Source organism: Olea europaea, chromosome 15, assembly GCF_002742605.1.
Source record: "Olea europaea var. sylvestris chromosome 15, O_europaea_v1, whole genome shotgun sequence".
Taxonomy (NCBI): Eukaryota; Viridiplantae; Streptophyta; class Magnoliopsida; order Lamiales; family Oleaceae; genus Olea; species Olea europaea.
The window spans coordinates 24530048-24549737 of NC_036251.1; the positions used below are offsets into that span (position 1 = coordinate 24530048).

General features: G+C 33.7%; 3 protein-coding genes across 5 annotated transcripts; 2 read left to right on the forward strand and 1 right to left on the reverse strand.

Annotated features, from left to right (window-relative positions):
- The first annotated feature begins 5984 nt into the window (after positions 1-5984).
- On the forward strand, positions 5985-9380 carry LOC111410577 (heat stress transcription factor A-1-like). 3 transcript variants are annotated; one of them, XR_002705714.1, is made up of 3 exons: positions 5985-6499; positions 7173-8482; positions 8960-9380. XR_002705714.1 is itself a non-coding variant. In XM_023040990.1 (3 exons), the coding sequence occupies exons 2-3, from the start codon at positions 6296-6298 to the stop codon at positions 8400-8402; spliced, it is 1434 nt and encodes a 477-aa protein (XP_022896758.1). In that variant the 5' UTR covers positions 5985-6148; positions 6259-6295; the 3' UTR covers positions 8403-8821. The 3 variants fall into 3 exon arrangements, 2 of the variants coding, with proteins under 2 accessions (XP_022896758.1, XP_022896759.1); XM_023040990.1 differs by lacking the exon at positions 8960-9380 and having other exon boundaries at positions 5985-6148; positions 6259-6499; positions 7173-8821; XM_023040991.1 differs by lacking the exon at positions 8960-9380 and having other exon boundaries at positions 5985-6139; positions 6259-6499; positions 7173-8821.
- Positions 9180-12937, reverse strand: LOC111410579 (syntaxin-22-like). The gene is made up of 7 exons (XM_023040992.1): positions 12574-12937; positions 12021-12114; positions 11421-11551; positions 10329-10403; positions 9889-10046; positions 9685-9785; positions 9180-9522 (listed from the first exon to the last, which is right to left on the reverse strand). Exons 1-7 carry the CDS (start codon positions 12750-12752, stop codon positions 9457-9459), a joined length of 804 nt encoding a protein of 267 aa, XP_022896760.1. The 5' UTR covers positions 12753-12937; the 3' UTR covers positions 9180-9456.
- Positions 12938-14424: 1487 nt separating this feature from the next.
- On the forward strand, positions 14425-18989 carry LOC111410580 (binding partner of ACD11 1-like). The gene is made up of 5 exons (XM_023040993.1): positions 14425-14645; positions 16387-16490; positions 16641-16716; positions 18038-18121; positions 18202-18989. The coding sequence occupies exons 1-5, from the start codon at positions 14640-14642 to the stop codon at positions 18757-18759; spliced, it is 828 nt and encodes a 275-aa protein (XP_022896761.1). The 5' UTR covers positions 14425-14639; the 3' UTR covers positions 18760-18989.
- The last annotated feature ends 701 nt before the right edge of the window (positions 18990-19690 follow it).

Consider the following 19690-nt stretch of genomic DNA (forward strand, 5'->3'; position numbering starts at 1 on the left):
CCTCAGTAAATTGGGAATGTTGCTTGGTGAGATAGTTTTCAGTGCCACCTTTGTTTTTAGCCTTCAGCTCAGCGATGCACCTTTTCAGCTCGCTCAGTTTAGGTTCTGTCTGTTCCAAAGGACATTTAAGGTCGGAACCAGCCTGTCCTCGCGTAGGGATTAGCGAGTGCTGGGTCCCCAACCTGTTGAATACACTACTGGTCCTCCTTGCCAGAGGATCCTTACTTCTGACTTCATCAATTCGATTTCTTGAGGATTCTCCTCTTGAAAAGTGGAAAGTCCTCTTGGTGGGAGAACGTCTTGCCCTTGTCCTTGCAAGGGATTCCACCTCGGTATCTGGTGGGGACAATTAGGCTTGGCTCCGTTCCAATCGTCCCACTGCATTTACTAGTTTTTCCAGGGCTTCCTTCACGGCAGTCATCTGTGGGTCTTGTTGTCGTGGAGAACTTGGTGGAGTATTGGTTTTATGAGGATAGGTGTGAGACGAATTTCTAGAACTGGAGTTGTGATTCATGTTTCTTGGGTTTTGTAGGGAGAGTGGGGCTATTTTTCACAAATGAGGCCCTCCTTCTAGTGCCAAACTGTTGACGTCAAAATTTGCAAAGCTAATTTTGAGCCAACTTTAAGAAAAATGGTGATTTATTGCTAAATCGGATCACAAAATATATAGAGAAGATGTAATCAAATTATGATTTTGTGTGTCTTCTTTTTTTGTTTACAAGACTTCTACTCTATTATTTATACATGGCTTCAGCCAAAATTAATCAAATCGGTCAAATCAGCTGCAGTACCAAGCTCGAAACTCGGGTCGTCGAATTCTCCTGTGATTGGTCGACGAGGTCGATGGCCATGTGTCAATGTTTTCTCCGCTAATAATGACTTGCAAGGGGCTTGAGATTCCGAGCTTTGGATTGGTGGTTTTGGACGGTGGTGACGTCACTCCTGACAAGTGTATTGATTTGAGAGGTTAATGTGACAAGAGGTAATCATGCTGTTTTCAGAGTTTACAGCGGGTCTAATCCGAGCTACGAAAAATCCTAACTCACATATGATTGAAATGGGCCCTCGGACAAATATCATGAGATCGGAGTTCGGTGGTCAACAATATGCATATCAAATTTCATGTATTGTTGCTCTAATAAGGTAGAGACCCATGATTACATCCACCACATGATAACTTATCTAGTTATATAAGTTTTCACGATATTTATTATGCAGAAGTCGTACATTTCATATTACGACTTTACCTTTTCTATTTTCATTTCGCATAAGTATACATCTTTTGATGTTCAAATTGTAAATCCAAAAACTCCAAGTTTCTCTAATAAAAATTCAATTTTACTAGGATCGCGTTTAAAAATTTCAAATTTCTCTAGCAGATTCTTTTCCTAAGATTGCATTATTTTATTTAACCAATCAATACTTTGATTGATGACAAATTTATTTTGATGTCCTCGATATTTATAATATAATGCAGTACATCACCAGCAAAAGAATTGTCGATAATTTTTTTTTATGATTCTATTTATTTTATATAGTGACATAACTTATTGAGATATCTCAAGTTTCAATATTCCAGTTACCTAAACCTCTTATGAGATTTTTTATAATTTGTTATGTCAAAATACCTATAAAAAGTACATACCTACTCAATAAGACCATCTTTACTAATTGCTCATTTTTTGTTTAAAATTTTTTTGTATTAGAACCGAATATCATAACGCTTCAGGTGTGCCATAAATATATCAAATATATTACTATCAGATTGTCCTCCTAGGACATCAATTAGTGCTGGAGTATTTAAAATTTGTGTGTTGTTTATCTCTTTGATCAGTAAATATATCTAAATAAATTATCTTTCGAATTTCTAGCTTGAACTGTCTTTTGCGAGAATTTAAACAGTGATGGATTTGTGCATTATTTTCAATTTCTTAATTTATCCCCTAATACTAAGAGAATTGTCCAATCAAATTCCATTTAGGATAAAAGTTTAAACTACGCATTTATTCTCAGCATTTTTTATTTTTCATATCAGTAGATTGTGTTGGATCAATTTTACATATACTACACTATCAAAATAATTAGACAAAAACATTAGATTCTGATCATAAGTCAATTATAATATGGAGAATTATGATATTGGCATGATTCGTAATAGAATTTTGTAAACAAAAATGGAAAGTACTTTATTCTCAAATAAATTTATTGGAGGAATTTAACAAGCAATAGTATTAAACTATTTACCGACATCCTAGTATAATCTAAAAATTATACCCACTAGCATTAACAAGACACGATCTTGATTATAATCTAAAAATAATGCTCATAATTTAAAATTTGAGCTATATTTCGCAAACTTCAAGTTGTGAAAACCATTGAATCATATAGTATATGTATCAAATATATTAGATATAGATAATATTTAGATGATCAACATGGGAATGGTTTGGTCCCATTTATCATCCTAATTAATTTTCAAAAATATAGGGAATTTATTCCCAATTTTGGCTAGTGATGGTTAATGAAAAATTTTCATAAAAAAGAACAAACATCATATAGGATTGAATTGAATATTCTTGTTCTTCATTGAATATTTATTTTAAATTTTAATTTTGTATCATTATTAATCTAGCGATGATCCAACTGGTCATGCCTAACAATAAAGTTGAATTGAACTTATGGTTCAATATAAGATATAATCCAATTATTTAATTACGAAGAATATGATTTAACATTATACAATCATATAATAATCAATGTGCACATGACATAAGTCGTATGATTTTCTTCGGGAATAAATACAAATTCATAAATTACGCGTAATATATTATTCAAAACATGTGTTATTTCAAGAGCACTTTATATTTTATTATCTTTTTTTAAGAGCAATATCAATATTATTTTGAAATATTGGAATCGTCACATTGTTCAAGAGCAATAATATATTATTATTTAAAATAATAAATTATATAAAAATTTATTCTTCAAGAGTAAAAACATAATTTACATTAGATCGTATTTAATTATGCTCTTTCGAAGTAAGTAAAATCTAACTAAAATATCTATCAATAACGGTGTTCTACTTCATGAGCAATAATTCTAACAATTTTGTGATACTTTAAGAGCACAAATAAATTATTGCTTAAAAATATTAACTCTTCATTAGTATACTTTATAGACAAATATTAATATTTGCAGAGTTGTACTTTTTCAAGAGTGCTTTATATTTTACTATTATTTCTTTAGTAGCAATAAATCAATATCTCTATTTGAAAATATTAAAAATTATAATTCATGCTCTTAGGAGGGCAAATAATATTCTTCTAGAATATTAAAAAAATATAGTCCCTGATTTTTTTTAAGAATATTAATTATAATGTTGTGTTACTTTAAGAGTAACAACAAATTATTCATAATAGATAGATCTACATTAATATTCATTTGGAATATTAATTACGATGTTGAGCTACTTCAAGAGTAACAACATGATAAATTATTAGTTTAAGATTTACAATTGAACATCTAAAATTATTTAATTGAGTTAAAAACACAAATTTTTTCTAATAATTGCCATAAATGTATATATTCTGCAAACATAAATAAAAAATAAAGCAAAGAACATGTGCATGAAATCAATATAAAACGGCATATTGATTACTTTAATTAACGACTATGAAAAAATTATTATAATATAATTAATTGGGAGGCTTTGGTTAAAAATATGCATATATACCATCCTGCTTTTGTAGTGAATGATATGAAGTTTTATCATGCGTACGTCACCTAAGACGGAATATGAATGATATGGAGCTTTAGCATGAAAAAGAAGTTTTTTCCGCTAATTATAATTCTGGAGAGCTTCTCTAATCCATATTCACCCCAGATTTCCAAGTCTTCCCTATCGCAAAATTCAAGAGGGGCTACTTCCTCTTTTTTTCTCTTCCTAAAAAATATTAGATTTTGAAAAATCGTGCTAATAACGTGTTGTCAAAATAGAGAAAAAGATAAGAGAATATAAGAGTCAAAACTCAAATGTGTCTTTTATTGAAAATCAACACCCATATTTATAGAATCCAAAATAAAAATTATAATTTGAATAAACAGATCTTCTAGAGTAGATAAGACTTATCTATATATTATGATAAAACTAAATATCATTAATAATTATTTTATTATTTTACAACAAATTTAATAATATTCGATTTTTTAAACTTTAAAACTTATTTCTTAATTTTGAAATGGGTTGTAATTAACACCTTAGAGATGAAATTTTCCCGAGTTACAAAAGGACGTTGTTGTGATTTCATAATTGTTAGAATTGGAAATTACACCCAACACCCTCATTTCTTTTACAGAAGCGAAATGCGTACAAAAATTTACAATTCTATCACTTCTGCTTCTGTACATTCTTTTATTTTTTCGCAACTACTTTCAATGCCTTTTGTCGTTTTTATTACTTGAATACTTACTTTTTATTCTCTACACACACACAAGATCTAACACTTATTCAAATAGAAATATGCCAACAATGATCGCTCATCATTGGACCACCATGCTACCACCACGCATCACGAGCGCGACAAACACACACGTTGATATGAAATATTAGCACTACTACCGACCATCGGCATTATGCACCATTACCACCTCCATCAATAGTCATCTTCTTCCCCTCCACGTGTGAACAAAATTGGAGTTGTATATCTGGTTTTTGTTGGCGAGGAGAAGAAAATTTTGAAGAAATCATTGGAAATTGCTAATGCGCACAAGTCGTCGATTTTTACAATTTTTATTTAAATAAGATGGTATATTCGTCATTTTACATATTTTTATTGTGAAATTGAAAGAAGATGAATATAAATGATAGTTTGTGCAATTAAAGGTCTAATTAAGGATTAAAATGTTAAAAAACTGAAAGGTATAAATGTTTTTCACAATAATAATGAAAGGTATGAACATTATGTGCTAATTATCATTTTATAATTTATTTGAGACTTGTTTACATTTTTTTTTTTTTTAAATTGGGACTATTGTTTCAATTAGAGCCTCTTTGATAGGCCATGTTTTCCATGAAAATTGGAATTTAAATTCCATTTCCAACAGAAATGGCATATTTAATAGCAATTTTTTTTCCTTGGAATTTGTTTTCCTCCAACCCCTCATGTGACAAAATTTTCCACAATGGTTTTCTTTGGGTTTTGATGGGAAATTGCTCTCCAGTTTTGTTTTTTTTTTCAAGCAATAAGATCAAATTATATCCACAATTGTAAAACATTTCATCCCTTTAATCAACAATTTTCATGAAAAATAAAGCCAAACGAATACCAAACGATCCAAAATTTTAATATTTTTCAGGTGAAATATTATACCAATCAACACATTTAATTACAATTCTCATTAAAACAAGTTCTAGACAATTCAATTCTCTAAAATTTGTTTTCTTTCCACCCAAAGTCCTTTTCTACAATCTTACAGACCAATCTTTCTTTTTCCTATTGTTTTATTTAAAGAGAATGATATATTCATCGTTTCACAACTTTTAATTGAAAAAATGGATGAAAATGAATTTTGCGCAGTAAAAGCTTGAAATAATGGGGAAAATATCAAAAAAAATGATCGGCAGCGACGTTTTTCACAATAATGCTCTTGTTCGAGCCCCATTTTTTTGGGAAGAATGAATTTTTGAATAGTATAGTGATGAGAAATGTATGGTTAAAAAATAAGGAAAAGTTTTAAATTTACGTGCAATATTATTTTGTTGAAAAATGTGTGGTTGAAATAATATCAAAACACTGTTAAAAAATGTATTTTTTCAAAAAAATGAGGTTCAAACAAGAGCAATAATACAATGTAAGATCGTTACTGTTAATTATCTCAATAAAAAACTACCATATTCATATTAATGCATCAAAATTACAAATTATCGTATGTACGGCTACGTGCGTGAGAAATAGTAGGATACGGATATCATATGAATGGATAATTTTTAAAATATGTATGGAAATTTTGTCAGCGAAAACCCTAATACAATAACATTTGAATTTTGGTAACTTTCTTGGGGGACGCACAAAGTTTTTTTGTCCAATTCTTGTGGTGCACGTAGAAGATCAACCCTTCGAATTCTTGAAACTCTTCTCATGTGATCTAGGCATCCGATTTTGATTTCCTTCATCTAAATCACAATTAATTCATGTTCAATTGCTACACACAGTACGCGATTATGAGTTTGTAATTATAATTTTTGGGATTTTGGTGCAGAAAATCGAAAACTGGAGGAAGAGGAGGAGGGGTGAGCATGGCTACTGTATCAGCAGCGCCGCCGTTTCTGAACAAAACGTACGAGATGGTGGACGATCCAAAGACGGACGAGGTGGTGTCGTGGAGCAACACTAACAACACCATCGTGGTGTGGAACGTGCGTGAGTTTACCAGAGAACTTTTGCCCAAATATTTTAAGCACAACAATTTCTCCAGCTTCGTCCGCCAGCTGAACACTTATGTATGCCCACCATTATCAATCTTATTTTATTACTCCTAAGTTGATTTTTGGAAGCTTTTGTCGTTTAATTTTCAACCCCTTCTTTTATGTTGGTTATAGTTTTACCAATTTACTATGTTTTGAATTTTGAAGGAATATTTAGTATCAATGATAAAAAAAGATATCAGGAGATCTAATGAGAAGACCATAATTGTATTGGTAACGTGAAAATTGAAATAAAAGTTTTGTTTAAGAGATATCAGATAGAACATGGTTATGTATAATCCTGTAATTCAATGTGCTTTAGCCGTTTTCCTCTAATTTGAATCAGTTTTGTCGTGTTAATTTCAATGCTGGGTGAGTACTGGATAAGTTCTTGTACATGTAATGCAGTATACCTCTATGTTTCCAGTTAGCAGTATTTTTCAAAAAAATGAAAACTCGCACAATTGTATTTGGATCTTGAAAATATAATCATTTAGTCACCTCGAATTATTAGAATTGGACTTGTTATGAAAAATAGATGGCTTGACATTTTCTATAATCTTGTTGGATGTTGGGGGAGGTTGGGTGTAGCATTTTCTTGTTGAAAGCAGTGAATCTCATAGCTTTGTGTGTGCTTCATAATATCTTGGTTGTGTGTGTCGAGCAATAATAATTCTATTATAGTTTTCCTTTCCCTTTCGTTAACCAGGGGTTCAGAAAAGTTCACCCAGACCGCTGGGAATTTGCAAATGAGGGTTTTCTCAGAGGTCACAAACACCTACTGAAGAGCATAAGCAGGCGAAAACCTTCCCATGCACAGGGCCATGAACAATCCTCTCAAGTTCAGAGTTCATCTGATGGTACTTCCCCTGAAGCTGGAAAGTTTGTGATAGAGGAAGAGGTTGAAAAGCTGAAAAGAGATAAGAATGTGCTTGTGCAGGAGCTTGTCAGGTTGAGGCAACAACAGCAGTCGACTGATCACCAGTTTCAAACTGTAGGGCAACGTGTTCATGTTATGGAGCAACACCAGCAACAAATGATGTCCTTCCTTGCAAAAGCAATGCAAAATCCTGGTTTTATAGCCCAGCTGTTTCAACAGCCGAATGAAAGTAAGATGCCTAAATCTGGTGGGAATAAGAAAAGGAGATTCCCCAATCAGGAGGAAGATATTTTAACACGCAAGTTAGGTATTGCGACACCTGATGGACAGATTGTCAAGTACCAGCCTCTGATGAATGAAGCGGCAAAGGTAATGCTGCAGCAAATCCTAAAAATGAGTGCATCAGGTAGGATAGAGTCCAAAATTAGCAACATAAATGGTTTTTTGATGGATAACATGCATTCCCCATCCAATGTATTAGACAACAGTAGTTCCTCCAATCGAATGTCTGGAGTTACTCTTCCAAAGGTCTTATCAACGTCTTCACAGTCTCTAATTGCATCAGAGTCAGGATCTCCATTCAAACTTCCTTCAGCTGCCTTATCCGAGATTCAATCTTCCTCTAATTTGGTTAGTGGGAAGGCTCAAGGCACTCTGCTTCCTGAAATTAACAAGGCATTGTCGGATTTTTCTCAAATGGAAGGAGTCAATCCAGAAAAGAATGTTGACCTGCCTGACACGCCTTTTGACGGAATCGGGTGCGAAGATAAGGAGTACATGGATGCGATGCCAGGTTCCGTCGATTGCCCTATGCCAGTTGCATCAGATGGATTTTCATCAGATCCTGAAGTTGATGTCTTGGCAGACGAGATACCTAAGCTTCCAGGTATAAATGACGTATTCTGGGAACAATTTCTCTCATCAAGTCCTGTAACTGGGGATATGGATGAGATAGATTCTAGCACAATGGGAGGTGGTATGGGAAAAGAGCAGGACCAGCAGACTGAGAAAGAAGGTGAATGGGATAAAATGAAGAATATAAGTAATCTTACCATATAGATGGGGCTTCTTGCACCAGCAGCGAAGAGTGGATGATTCTCTGTGATGAGTCGCATGTAAATCGGCAGCAATGGTCAGAGGTAATTTTTTGTCCCAATTCAGTTTGATTATAGGCGTCATTTAATGCACACCCTCTTGCTTTAGTTACTGAAGTTACTAGTTCTGGATGCTAGTTTTATAGACGCAGCCGGTTCTCCGTGACAATCTTTCATTCTGGGATCCTGTTATACATGTTAGACTTGAGAACTTTGTATGCGGCATATACCCGTGAGAGAAATTTTAGTAGTACTTCTGAATGCTAATGTCATTAAGGGCAGGACTTCTATAGGAATGTGTATATATATGTAAGATATTTAAAAGAACTCAATGAATTGCATCTGATGCTTGGGTGGAGTTATCAGTGATACTTTTTCCTTTTATCCTGGTTTTGGGATGCATTCTGTTTGTGGTTTATGGTTTTTGACTTGCTGGTTTTCGATAGCCCACCTAAATTGTGATCCGTGCCAGAGCCTAGGAAATCTTAGCTGTGTTTGATAGACACTCTTTTCTTCTTACAGGTTCACAATGTAACCTTGTGGAGAAATTGGTTGTCAGATGTGAGGATGCCATTTTGCTTGGTATCCATGTTTTGATCAGCTTGTTTAGAGTTTTCAGAAAATGATATTTCAGACAGAAGTTACCTTCATTGGATGCATGTCTGTGCATTGTTACTTGGATGAAACCACAGATTTAATCGACTACAAATATAAGATCTTTGTCATGCATAAAACTGCAATGGATCATAACAAGCTTTTATTTTCTGAACTCCTTTAGATAGTAATCTTTTGTATTCATAGTATTTTCACGTTTCAAGGACAGTAGACCGATGGATTATACTGTAACGGAGCAATGGAAGTAAGTTGTCTTGACATTGCACTGTACTGTACATGAGTAACTGTAAACGTCAAAGTGAAAACAATTATGAATGCGTTACAATTACAGGCATGAGCTACGGTAATGCACCAGAAAATGAATTTCTTGTCTTCAATTGAATGTAACCACGTAGAAATCAACCTCACAGCACGAAAACTGTAACTACTATAAGCAGAACAATCCCGACGATAAGCAGCATCAAACAAGTCTGCACCAAATATAAAACTGCAAGGTTAATATTCAAGTCTTCCTTAAAAAATACAAGCGAAGATTAAAGCATAAGCTATCAAGATTTAAAATATTGTGGATCAATTTCATTGTTACTTCTGGGAAAAAAAGTTGCAAACTGGTAGAAAATCTCATTAATTACCAGAGATGAATTAGATTTTTGGATCTTGGCTGCTTTGGTAAGTTGCGAAGTAGCTTGTGTAGTGGCAGCATGGGAGCCCTCAACATTTGAACCAATGTCATCTGGAAGAAGGTAATCAAAAAATCATAAAACAGAAACTGATTTCACGAAAATTCCCAGAAAATATATCTCAAAACAAAATGGAAGAAGTCAATATTGGCTAACCAATTAGAGACCCTTGTTCATGAACCAGCACAGCCAAATCCTTGAAGATTTCATTGACCTCGCCAATCTGCTGCTGAATTTCTTTGATACCTTGCTCCCTCTCCTCAATAATGGCTTCATTGAAAACTATCTCATTCTCCAAATGTATGACCTCCTGTCTGTACTAAATCATGTACAGATTTAGAATGCACAACCATGATTCTTTGTTAAATTGCAATCTATCAAAACATGTTTCATTCTTAGATGGATCAGTTGATTAATTGGTAGCTTATTGTGTTGAGACCAGTAGCACATTTGATCTAAAAGGTATGTTCTTTCAGAGAAAGGACAACTATGTTTTTTATATACAAAAGTTGATAGTGCGGGAAGTGAAATTATCGACATAAAAATTTAAGCCTCAAAAGGCCCAAGTTAGTGGTTATGAAGTAGTGTCTTCCTACCTGTTGGATTCTGCAAAAAGAGAAATCTGCTCAGGACTCTTGGATGATATTATCTCCATCTCATTAGCTGTATTGCTGCGAAACAGAGGAACTATGGCATTAAATCGTTTATAAATATTCTTATTCAGGCTGCATATACGAAGCAATAGGAGATTGGTGGTAGTTGTAATGGATAAACAAAGATGCTCAAGACAGCATAATCACAAATGCTTGCACAATATAAGAATGAAGAAGCAAATACAAGTCTTTCTTTGCCACTACTTAAGAATTTGTAATTCTTGAACACTATTCTAGAAAGTGGTATCTGGCAATTGTGATTATGAACAATTTGACAGGTGTAGGAACCTAATAATTGTCTCTCGTTAGGCTCACCAAAAATCAATACCGACAAGGAAACCAGGATCTCAATTTAATTCTATTTTCTAGTAAATACTGGGTCAATATGGTTTTCTACATAGTATTCAGCATAACAAAACAAAAATTAAGATACCAAATCCAAAAAGACAGGCATGTTTACATTTGTTAGTTACTTTACACTAATTTGTACATTTATATCCATTTACAAATTTTAGAAACATTATAGGTGCAACAGTATGTAAATATCCTCCTGCATTCAAGAAAGAGTAATGCTATGTATCTCCATTTGACGATCACAACATGATGTGACATTAAATGATAACGTCAATAAAATGGGTCTCATATTTATATATTTAATTGGCCTTATGCGCCACATAATAGACTCGTAATCATCTTTGCATTATTTTCCGAGAAAATATAATACAATTATCCTATTTTTTTCATTTTGCGCCTCATAACCCAAAATTTGCTGTTCCTGACATTCTTCATGGAATGCTTATGGTGAAGCCCACAGTCTTCAAAGCTATATTGTATCTTAGACGAATTCTTGACCTTTAAGTGTATGGTTCATAGCATGCTCCCAGGAGATTACATGGATGCTTAATTGTAAACATGTTGACAAGAAATTCAATGGATAACCAGCACAGAATGCCACACCACGGAACTCTAGCAGATGCACTGCTCCAAATGATGACTCATGAGCAGGTTTGTAAATTAGTAATACAGATAATTTACCTAGATGAAAGATTTCCATTGGGAACATATGCAGTTTCTCTTTTTGCTGCAAGCTTCTGAGTCTTCTCAAAATCTTTCAGTACAGATTGGTAATCTTTTGTGAGCTTAGCATCAGCAAGTTTTTTGCTGGCCTGAAATAAAGAAGATAGGTTTTTATCAAGTGACATACTCATACGAAGTGGAAGTAAACAATAACCAGGTGTATAAAGGAGAAGAATAAGAAGCTGTGTGGCCATACTAGGAAACCTAACACCGCCACCAGGCCCCATAAGAAGCTACTTCGTCTGAATTTCTTCATATATTATAAAATAATGTAAAAGTCCAGTTGTGCTATGCTTAAAGCATTGCTGGTTTGGTTGATTCACTCAGATTATGGCCTAAGACTCTTTGTGACTTGTATCTAACACATTGAAAGATAAAATAAAATAAAATAAAATAAAAAAAGAAGAAGCAACTTTGCTCAAGAATTAGAATGTTTTAACTTTCTTCTCGCCTCAAGAAGCAATTGCTTGTGACTTTTCTATGTCATCCATTCACTGCCAATTGAAATTCTTCTAATGGGTACAACTTACACTAAAGCCAATTGCTCTAAAAACTTACACTAACTTCAGTGAACCGGTCTGTTTCTCTAACTTGCTCAAGCTTCGCGGATGTTTCTTTCACCAATTGCCCGATTTGTAGCCTAGTCTTGTGGCTGCAGTCAGTGCATTGTACAAACTAGTATTAGATTAGAAATATCAAACTTTCAAACACACGAAATTCAACTTACTTTAATATCCATTCAAAAGTTAATTGAACCAACTATTACAGACATTTGCATATAGTAGCAACCAAAGCCTTGTGTTCATGGCAACAGAATTACATATCAACAAATTATTCGAAATCAAATTACTTTTTGTTTGTTGATTTAACACAAAAACTTACACTATTGATTACAGAAGCATTATGCAGGTGCTTTATTTGTTATCAATTTTTCTGAAGTACAAAGAAGAATTGATTTTGACATTTTGTTACATAAATTATCCATTAATCATAAAATTTCTCCCTCAAACCAAGCAAATTACTATGAGCTGAATAGAGTGTCTTCCCTCCAGCAAGTTCAATCTACTCGGAAATTCAACAAACGCCAAAACAATATAATAATAAAACTCACAGTTTCTGGCGCAGGTCAAGAGTGTCCTTGGGAGTCCCAAGGCTGTTAACTAGGCGTCTATAGGCTGCGACAGCGGTGTTGATTCGGAAGACGCCAGCAGCAAGGGCTCGAGAAGGGTCTTGTTGCAGGCTTGCATGTGAAGTCAAGGCCCGGCCCGATTCAAGGTCTTCAAAGCTCATATCGATATCAATAATCGATTATCTTTACTGGAACAACAACAAAATCTATCTATTCCCACAGAAAACTGTTGAAATCGTTTGAATGATTTAAAGGGAGGAGAAGCCCAACGGACTCATGGTCGGTGTGATGTAACGTGCACGTATCAGGTTGTAAACGAAACGACAGAGGGAGGAAGCTACAAGGTTTCTCTCTGCGTTTTTAATACAGAAATTGCAACTTCTCCCCTTTTAAAGGGAAATTTACACTTAGTCCCTAACTTATAGACGAAAATTGCAACATGATCCAAACTAAATTTCTTGACATTCGTCTTCGACATTTTAATTTTTGAGCATCGTTAATTGTCACTAGATGGATTGTGTTTATTTGACTATTTTTAATAAAATCAATTCTAATTTTATATTTCAATTTGGTAGAGTTGTTGGTCTTTATTAGATGAATTTTGTCCATATAACTATGAAGTGTCATTTTCTTTACTAAAAAGTAATATACTTTTGTTTTTTAAGTTAAAATAAAAGGATAAATAGCATAATTAGTTTCTTAACCTCCGTTGAAAGTTGTGATCTTCCAAAAATCAAAATTTCATCACATTCTTGTCTAGAATTTTATTTTTTTTTTAAATTAGCAAAGTAAATCTCACTTCACGTTTTTCTTCCATTTCAAACATTTGCACACACCTGTTTATTACAAGGGCAAAATAATCAAGTAACATCAATTCATATACCAAGAACTTTGAATAAAAAGAAGTTTCGAACTTTTTTCCAAATAAATAAGAAAGAAAAAGAATAGAAGTTACTTTTAAGCCCCCGTTAAAATTCATCAATTTAATTTAAATTTTTCTTTCTCCTATTTTCAACCACACAATTTTCAATAAAATAATATTTCACTCAAATATAAAAATTTTCATTCTTTTACAATCATTTTTTTAAAAATACCATTCCCCCATTATAAATCCAAATAATGGGGGCAAACGGGGGGTTCATCCGTTGATTCGTTCGTCACTTTGGCCAAAATATCCTTTCACAAAGCTTATAACAACCATCCGATTCATCTTCTACTTTACAATCGCAAGGTATCAAGAAAGGTGTTTCGTAGAAGTAGTAGTAAATAAGGTAATAGAATTCCAAAACTCCTTTAACGTGTCATTTATATAAATTTTCTCATGTTTGACTCGGAGCTTGTTTGGTGTCAATTTTCATTCAAATTTTAATGAATTATTGGATTGTTAACAGTTGCAATTGTTGACTTCCTTCACACTACAAGGCAGACGTTGAACTCATTAACGGTAAAAAGAAAATTTAATTCTACAAATAGTGAAGCCAAACAGATACTCAATTGTCGAAGGTATACTAAAAAGCACTCCATCAAAGGGGGTACCGAACACTCTTTGTCGCAGATAGTGCAGAGATCATGGACCGACAAAAGAAGTACCATTTTTACAACAAATAGAGATAATTCAAACTTTGTAGTTCTTAAAAAGTTAGAGACGTCTTTGTAATAGTCCGATACCTCGGGTGTCTTTATTGTCATTTTTATTATTTGTCAATTTCCTCAATATATTAATTCGAAAATACAGAGAAATTTTTTCTCTGTGAATCACGTGAAACAAACGTGCCCACAACGTTTTCTATTGACCAGATCCTCTCTTGTTACCTTCAGTCTAATTATATCCAGTGCAATCTAAAGTCGCGTTTGCGACTTCTAATTTGGAACTTCACACTCCAGACGCCCACCGTTCTGCTATTCTCCCTGGAGCCTTCACGCCATATAATTCCTCGCCCCAGTACCAACTGAAAATATCTATCTATAAATTCATCTCATCAAGATTCCACATTTCAAATAAATCGGTATTGTTTTTTGCTCTCCTGGTTTCGAATCCTCCCGTACTAATGTCGGTTAGTAATTCTCTTCGATTTTTGTTTCTGTTTTATCTGAATTAATTGCATTAAACATTGATTGTGCAATTGATTTATTTTAATATTACTGTTGAGGTATGATTGTTTTGATTATACTTGTGTAAACTGTAATTTATTTGTGATTCAAACAGTTCGCGATATTCTTGTTCTATTTGTATATACATTTGTGATTCAAACAGTTCGCGATATTCTTGTTCTATTTGTATATTGTATCGAGTCTTTTTCCCTGTGTTACTGGATTAGATTGGCATATAGATGATTTTTCTGTTTAATTACTACTGCATGTGATTTTTACAGTACCGGATTTAAATGAATTACTACGGATGTAATTTTATATGAATACTGGTGTATGTCGACATATGGGTGTGCATGCTTCAACTGTCCGTTTAGATGGACTCAAGATCTACAGGTTTTTCTATGGATATTAATGGACAGTCTAGCATGTAATTAAAAATCATTCTGAAAAGGTTTAGAGATTTTTATCCCACTAATAAATAACACAGCGCTAGATGTGTTGTTATGGGCCTGATTGCAAAACATAATTTGTGTAAGTGGCATAAAATAGGGTAAGAATCTTGAATTTTGCTGCTTTGCCCAAATTTTTTTGCCTGAATGGTTGACATCCTCTCACATGAATAAAAAGTCAATTAAAAAAAAAAAATTGGGCCGCCATTGTGAGAGTTGGTCACCTCCTCTGTCAAAACAAAAAATCAGTCACTGTGGCGGAATTGAAAAATCTTTGTCAGTATAGGTTGGATTCTAAAATTGACTGCGAAATGGGACAATCAGTTAGATGAATGCTGGATCTTGTAACAGTTTTACCATGGCTAGATTATTAAATTTTTCAAGGAGGCTATTATAATTGTGCATATAAAATGAACTCCTAAATAAAGGCTAAACTTGCATCATATTAACTTAGCTCCTGTTTAACAAAGTTTTTTTTTTTTTTTGAAAATATAAGATGGTCAAAATTTATTTTTAACCACATATTTCATTGGGCCCACAACTTTTATTCACTTTTTAACCATGGGGCCCACCAGATTATTATTTCAAAAAGTTTTGTAAATCAGGGGCTTAATTTCTTAGACAACAAACTTAAAGTTTTAGATTGTATTTCCACCTGGAGATGATGCAAAATGTTCAGTTCTGCATTATTTTAGTCATGTAATAATCTCTTATCAAGGATTTGAAATTATTAACTTAGCTCCTGTTTAACAAAGTTTTTTTTTTTTTTTGAAATATAAGATGGTCAAAATTTATTTTTAACCACATATTTCATTGGGCCCACAACTTTTATTCACTTTTTAACCATGGGGCCCACCAGATTATTATTTCAAAAAGTTTTGTAAATCAGGGGCTTAATTTCTAAGACAACAAACTTAAAGTTTTAGATTGTATTTCCACCTGGAGATGATGCAAAATGTTCAGTTCTGCATTATTTTAGTCATATAATAATCTCTTATCAAGGATTTGAAATTAGAATTAGGGAAAATTCCCTTCTGTTTTCAACTCCCAGTTCGGCTTTCTGCAAATGAAAGTAAAACATAAAACCTATTTGAAATTCACGTTGAACATGTATATTCAGAGATTTTTTCATTGAACCTCTCTTTATCTTTTTCTGAGGGTAACTCTAGTAGTCATTACTATTTTTTCTGCATGAAGCTCCATTCTCTCTCCCTTTTGTGTTGTTTTCCACTTACGGTATAATTCACAATGGCAGGTAAGAACAGTGAAAGTGAGCAACGTCTCTTTAGGTGCTTCTGAACAAGATATCAAGGAGTTCTTTTCTTTCTCTGGGGAAATTGAACATGTTGGATTAAAGAGGTTGTATTCTTGGCCATTTTGCGCTGCTTTCCTCCTTTCAATTTGCTGCATTTTTTTTTAATCTTCCTATTGTTCGCCTTACATCTTTATCCATGTGATTGTAAAATTTCTGTATGTCATTGCTTCATTTCATCTCTATTTTGATTTTAGTGAGAATGAGCGGTCGCAAACTGCATTTGTCACTTTCAAGGATCCTCAGGGTGCTGAAACTGCTGTTCTTCTTTCGGTATTCCTTTCAATTTCTTGAGTTAAAATCATTTTAGAATTTTTTCCTTGAATTGATCTTTTACACAAGGAAAATTGATAACTAGTCTTATTGAATTATTGGCAAAGGGGAGTGTAAGGGATCCTACTTATTGTCTTTTATAGTCAATTTCTGTGAGATTTCCATGGCATCCAATAAAGTTGAGTTTTAATTCCCTGGGGAGAAACATTACAAACCACTTTAAAAAATTCTTCTATATGAAAAAGCCATAATATTTTCATTTATCGTAAAAATATCAGAATACCTGTGGTTCTTTCTTAAAGCAGTGTGGCCTCGTTGCTCTTGTTAAATATTAGACCAATTAGTTGATTTAAGACAGTAGCAAAAGAAGTCTTCTTTTGGGGGGAGGGGTGAAAATCCTTTGATCCCCTTTTTGAAAATGGAGAAAAGACAGTAACATAAAGTAGGTACTTTCTATTTGATTTTTCTTTAATGCAGCCTATATCATCTTATCAGATTACCGAATGTGGCATAAATCATTTCTTTTCAACATATGTAAGACTAGTCTTGATAATAAAGGCAACCTTTCATTTGGGATTTTGCAAGCCACCACCAAATGCTTTTGTGCCTAGTATAGTGGATGGTATTTTTAGCATTGACGATTTCCATCTTGGATTTTTCAAACATATGAAACAATGTGTGGTTTTCCTTGGATAGAAAGTTAATTGAACAACTTGTTAGTATTTTTCCCTTTTTATGGTCATGTTATGCCATCTCTTCTGTCGTGCATGTGTTCAAAAGGTGGAAAATGATATTTCTATTGAACGAAGTAATGTACTTGCAACTTATATTTGTGAAAGGTAGAAAATTTTGAGGCAACGAAGTTATGTAATATGATACTAAAATGTGGTTTTGTTCTCAATACCTGCTTCTGTTTTAGTTTGCGTTTGTAATAATGGTTATTAAAAATGCCCACGTTTGGGTTTCATTTTTATTCTCCTGAAATTTTATCTTTCAAAGTCGAACATTAATTTTAACCACACATTTCATAGGACCCCCAAACACTACTTGCTTATCTACAACTCATTGTTTGACAAGTAGACTAGCAAAATAAAATGAAACGCAAATGGAGGCTCAGCTGCTTCTCTTATGATTGAATGTGAATTTTTTTTAACAGCCTGAGTCTTATTATAAATAAACAAACCTCTGACAGTGAGAGAGGATATTGATTTTTGTTTGCTCTAGTTCAGCACTAATTCATCTTATTTTCACTTTGGTAGGGAAGCTTAGGGACAAAAACAAATTATTTCTCATGTTGAATAAATTTTGTTCGGTTTTCCAGGGAGCTACCATAGTTGATCAGACAGTTACCGTAGCCCTCGAACCAGATTACGTGCTGCCGCCTACAGCTTCAGCTGCAATTGCTGTATGAATTTTCTGCATCTTCTCTGATCTTAAATTTCTTAGATAATTGTTTGTCACCAGTCTTCTGCATTGTGTCTTCAGGCAGCAGAAAACAAGAATGAAGGCGGTGCTGCATCTGTTGTCCAGAAGGCAGAAGATGTCGTAAGCAGTATGCTCGCAAAGGGTTTTATCTTGGGGAAGGATGCACTTAACAAAGCAAAAGCCTTGGACGAGAAGCACCAATTCACTTCCACTGCTTCATCCAAAGTAGTTTCATTGGACCAAAAGATTGGGTTGAGTGAGAAAATCAGCCTCGGAGCAACCATTGTCAATGATAAAGTGAAGGAAATGGACCAGAAGTTTCAGGTTTCCGAGAAGACTAAGTCTGCTTTTTCAACTGCCGAGCAGACGGTTAGCAATGCTGGATCTGCCATTATGAAAAACAGATACGTTTTGACTGGTGCTTCGTGGGTAACTGGTGCTTTCAATAGGGTTACCAAGGCTGCTGGTGAAGTTGGGCAAAGGACGATGGATAAGGTAGCTGAAGAAGACACTGGAAAAAATGCGGAAGCAGGATATGCTCACGTTCAGAGCTCTGAATCCCCCAAAGCTGCAACAATTGAAACGAAGCCCTCTTCTCCTCGGGGCTTGGTTCTTTGAAGTATGAACTATATATTTTCGACAACTCTAAGGTGGGATTCGTTTACGTTCTCTCGATTATTGTTCAGACTTTTGCATTGAATAGTCTAGAAGTTCCGGGGATATATATATATATATATATTACTCAATACTCTCTGTTTTTATCTATACTGGTGAATGAAATTCTCTCTGGCCTGATAAGTTGTAACTAGATGATGATTTTTTTATTTTATTTTATTTATTATGCAAAATCCTTTTGATCCAATATTTTATGTTAATGTGGCCTCAAGGGTATTTGCTAAGATATTCTAAGATTGTTAATATTGTCCAAATATATGACCAACTCTTAAACATTCTATTATTTATGTAAATTCTACATACAAAATTAACATCTTAATGTGGTCTTAAAATCCGGGCATCAGAAAAACTTGTTTTAATTTCAAATTTCTTATAATAATGAAAAATATAGGTCGATGTGCAGCCTTGGTGCTATTATTACTATGATGTGAGCAGTTAAAATTGGTTCGATCCTTTTCATGCCATTCCGTTGGTTATTGTTTAAAATAACTCAAAATTATCTATAATCCCTATTTTTGAATCATATTATTCCTTTGTTTATACTACTTTTCTTCTTTAGGTTGGAAAAGTCTCTTGTTATCTTATCTAACATACTTTCCTTTACAACAACATTATCAATGCTACGATACGGACAAAAGAACAAGATTATCAAGAGTGTTTGAGTTGAGTGGATCTCAATGACTTCTCCTAAAAAAGCACTACATAAGGTAGAGGCCAATAGGAAGGCTTCTTCACAAGGCATCGTGACCTTAACTTCAAAATTGACGTTGCCCTTACCAGGAGGGCAGGGCAATCTTCTTTTATGGCCTTCACATCCTGCCCGACCCAAAAATAGAGAGAACCAGATACAATGGAGGAGATTCCACTCTTTCTT

Coding starts and splice junctions, on each gene's coding strand:
- LOC111410577 (XM_023040990.1), top strand. CDS start 6,296: ATGGCTACTGTATCAGCAGCGCCGCCGTTTCTGAACAAAACGTACGAG. Junction 6,500..7,172: donor TCCGCCAGCTGAACACTTAT/GTATGCCCACCA, acceptor TTCGTTAACCAG/GGGTTCAGAAAAGTTCACCC.
- LOC111410579 (XM_023040992.1), bottom strand. CDS start 12,752: ATGAGCTTTGAAGACCTTGAATCGGGCCGGGCCTTGACTTCACATGCA. Junction 12,115..12,573: donor CTTGACCTGCGCCAGAAACT/GTGAGTTTTATT, acceptor CACTGACTGCAG/CCACAAGACTAGGCTACAAA. Junction 9,523..9,684: donor AAAAATCTAATTCATCTCTG/GTAATTAATGAG, acceptor TATTTGGTGCAG/ACTTGTTTGATGCTGCTTAT.
- LOC111410580 (XM_023040993.1), top strand. Junction 16,491..16,640: donor GAACATGTTGGATTAAAGAG/GTTGTATTCTTG, acceptor TTTTGATTTTAG/TGAGAATGAGCGGTCGCAAA. Junction 18,122..18,201: donor CAGCTTCAGCTGCAATTGCT/GTATGAATTTTC, acceptor TTGTGTCTTCAG/GCAGCAGAAAACAAGAATGA.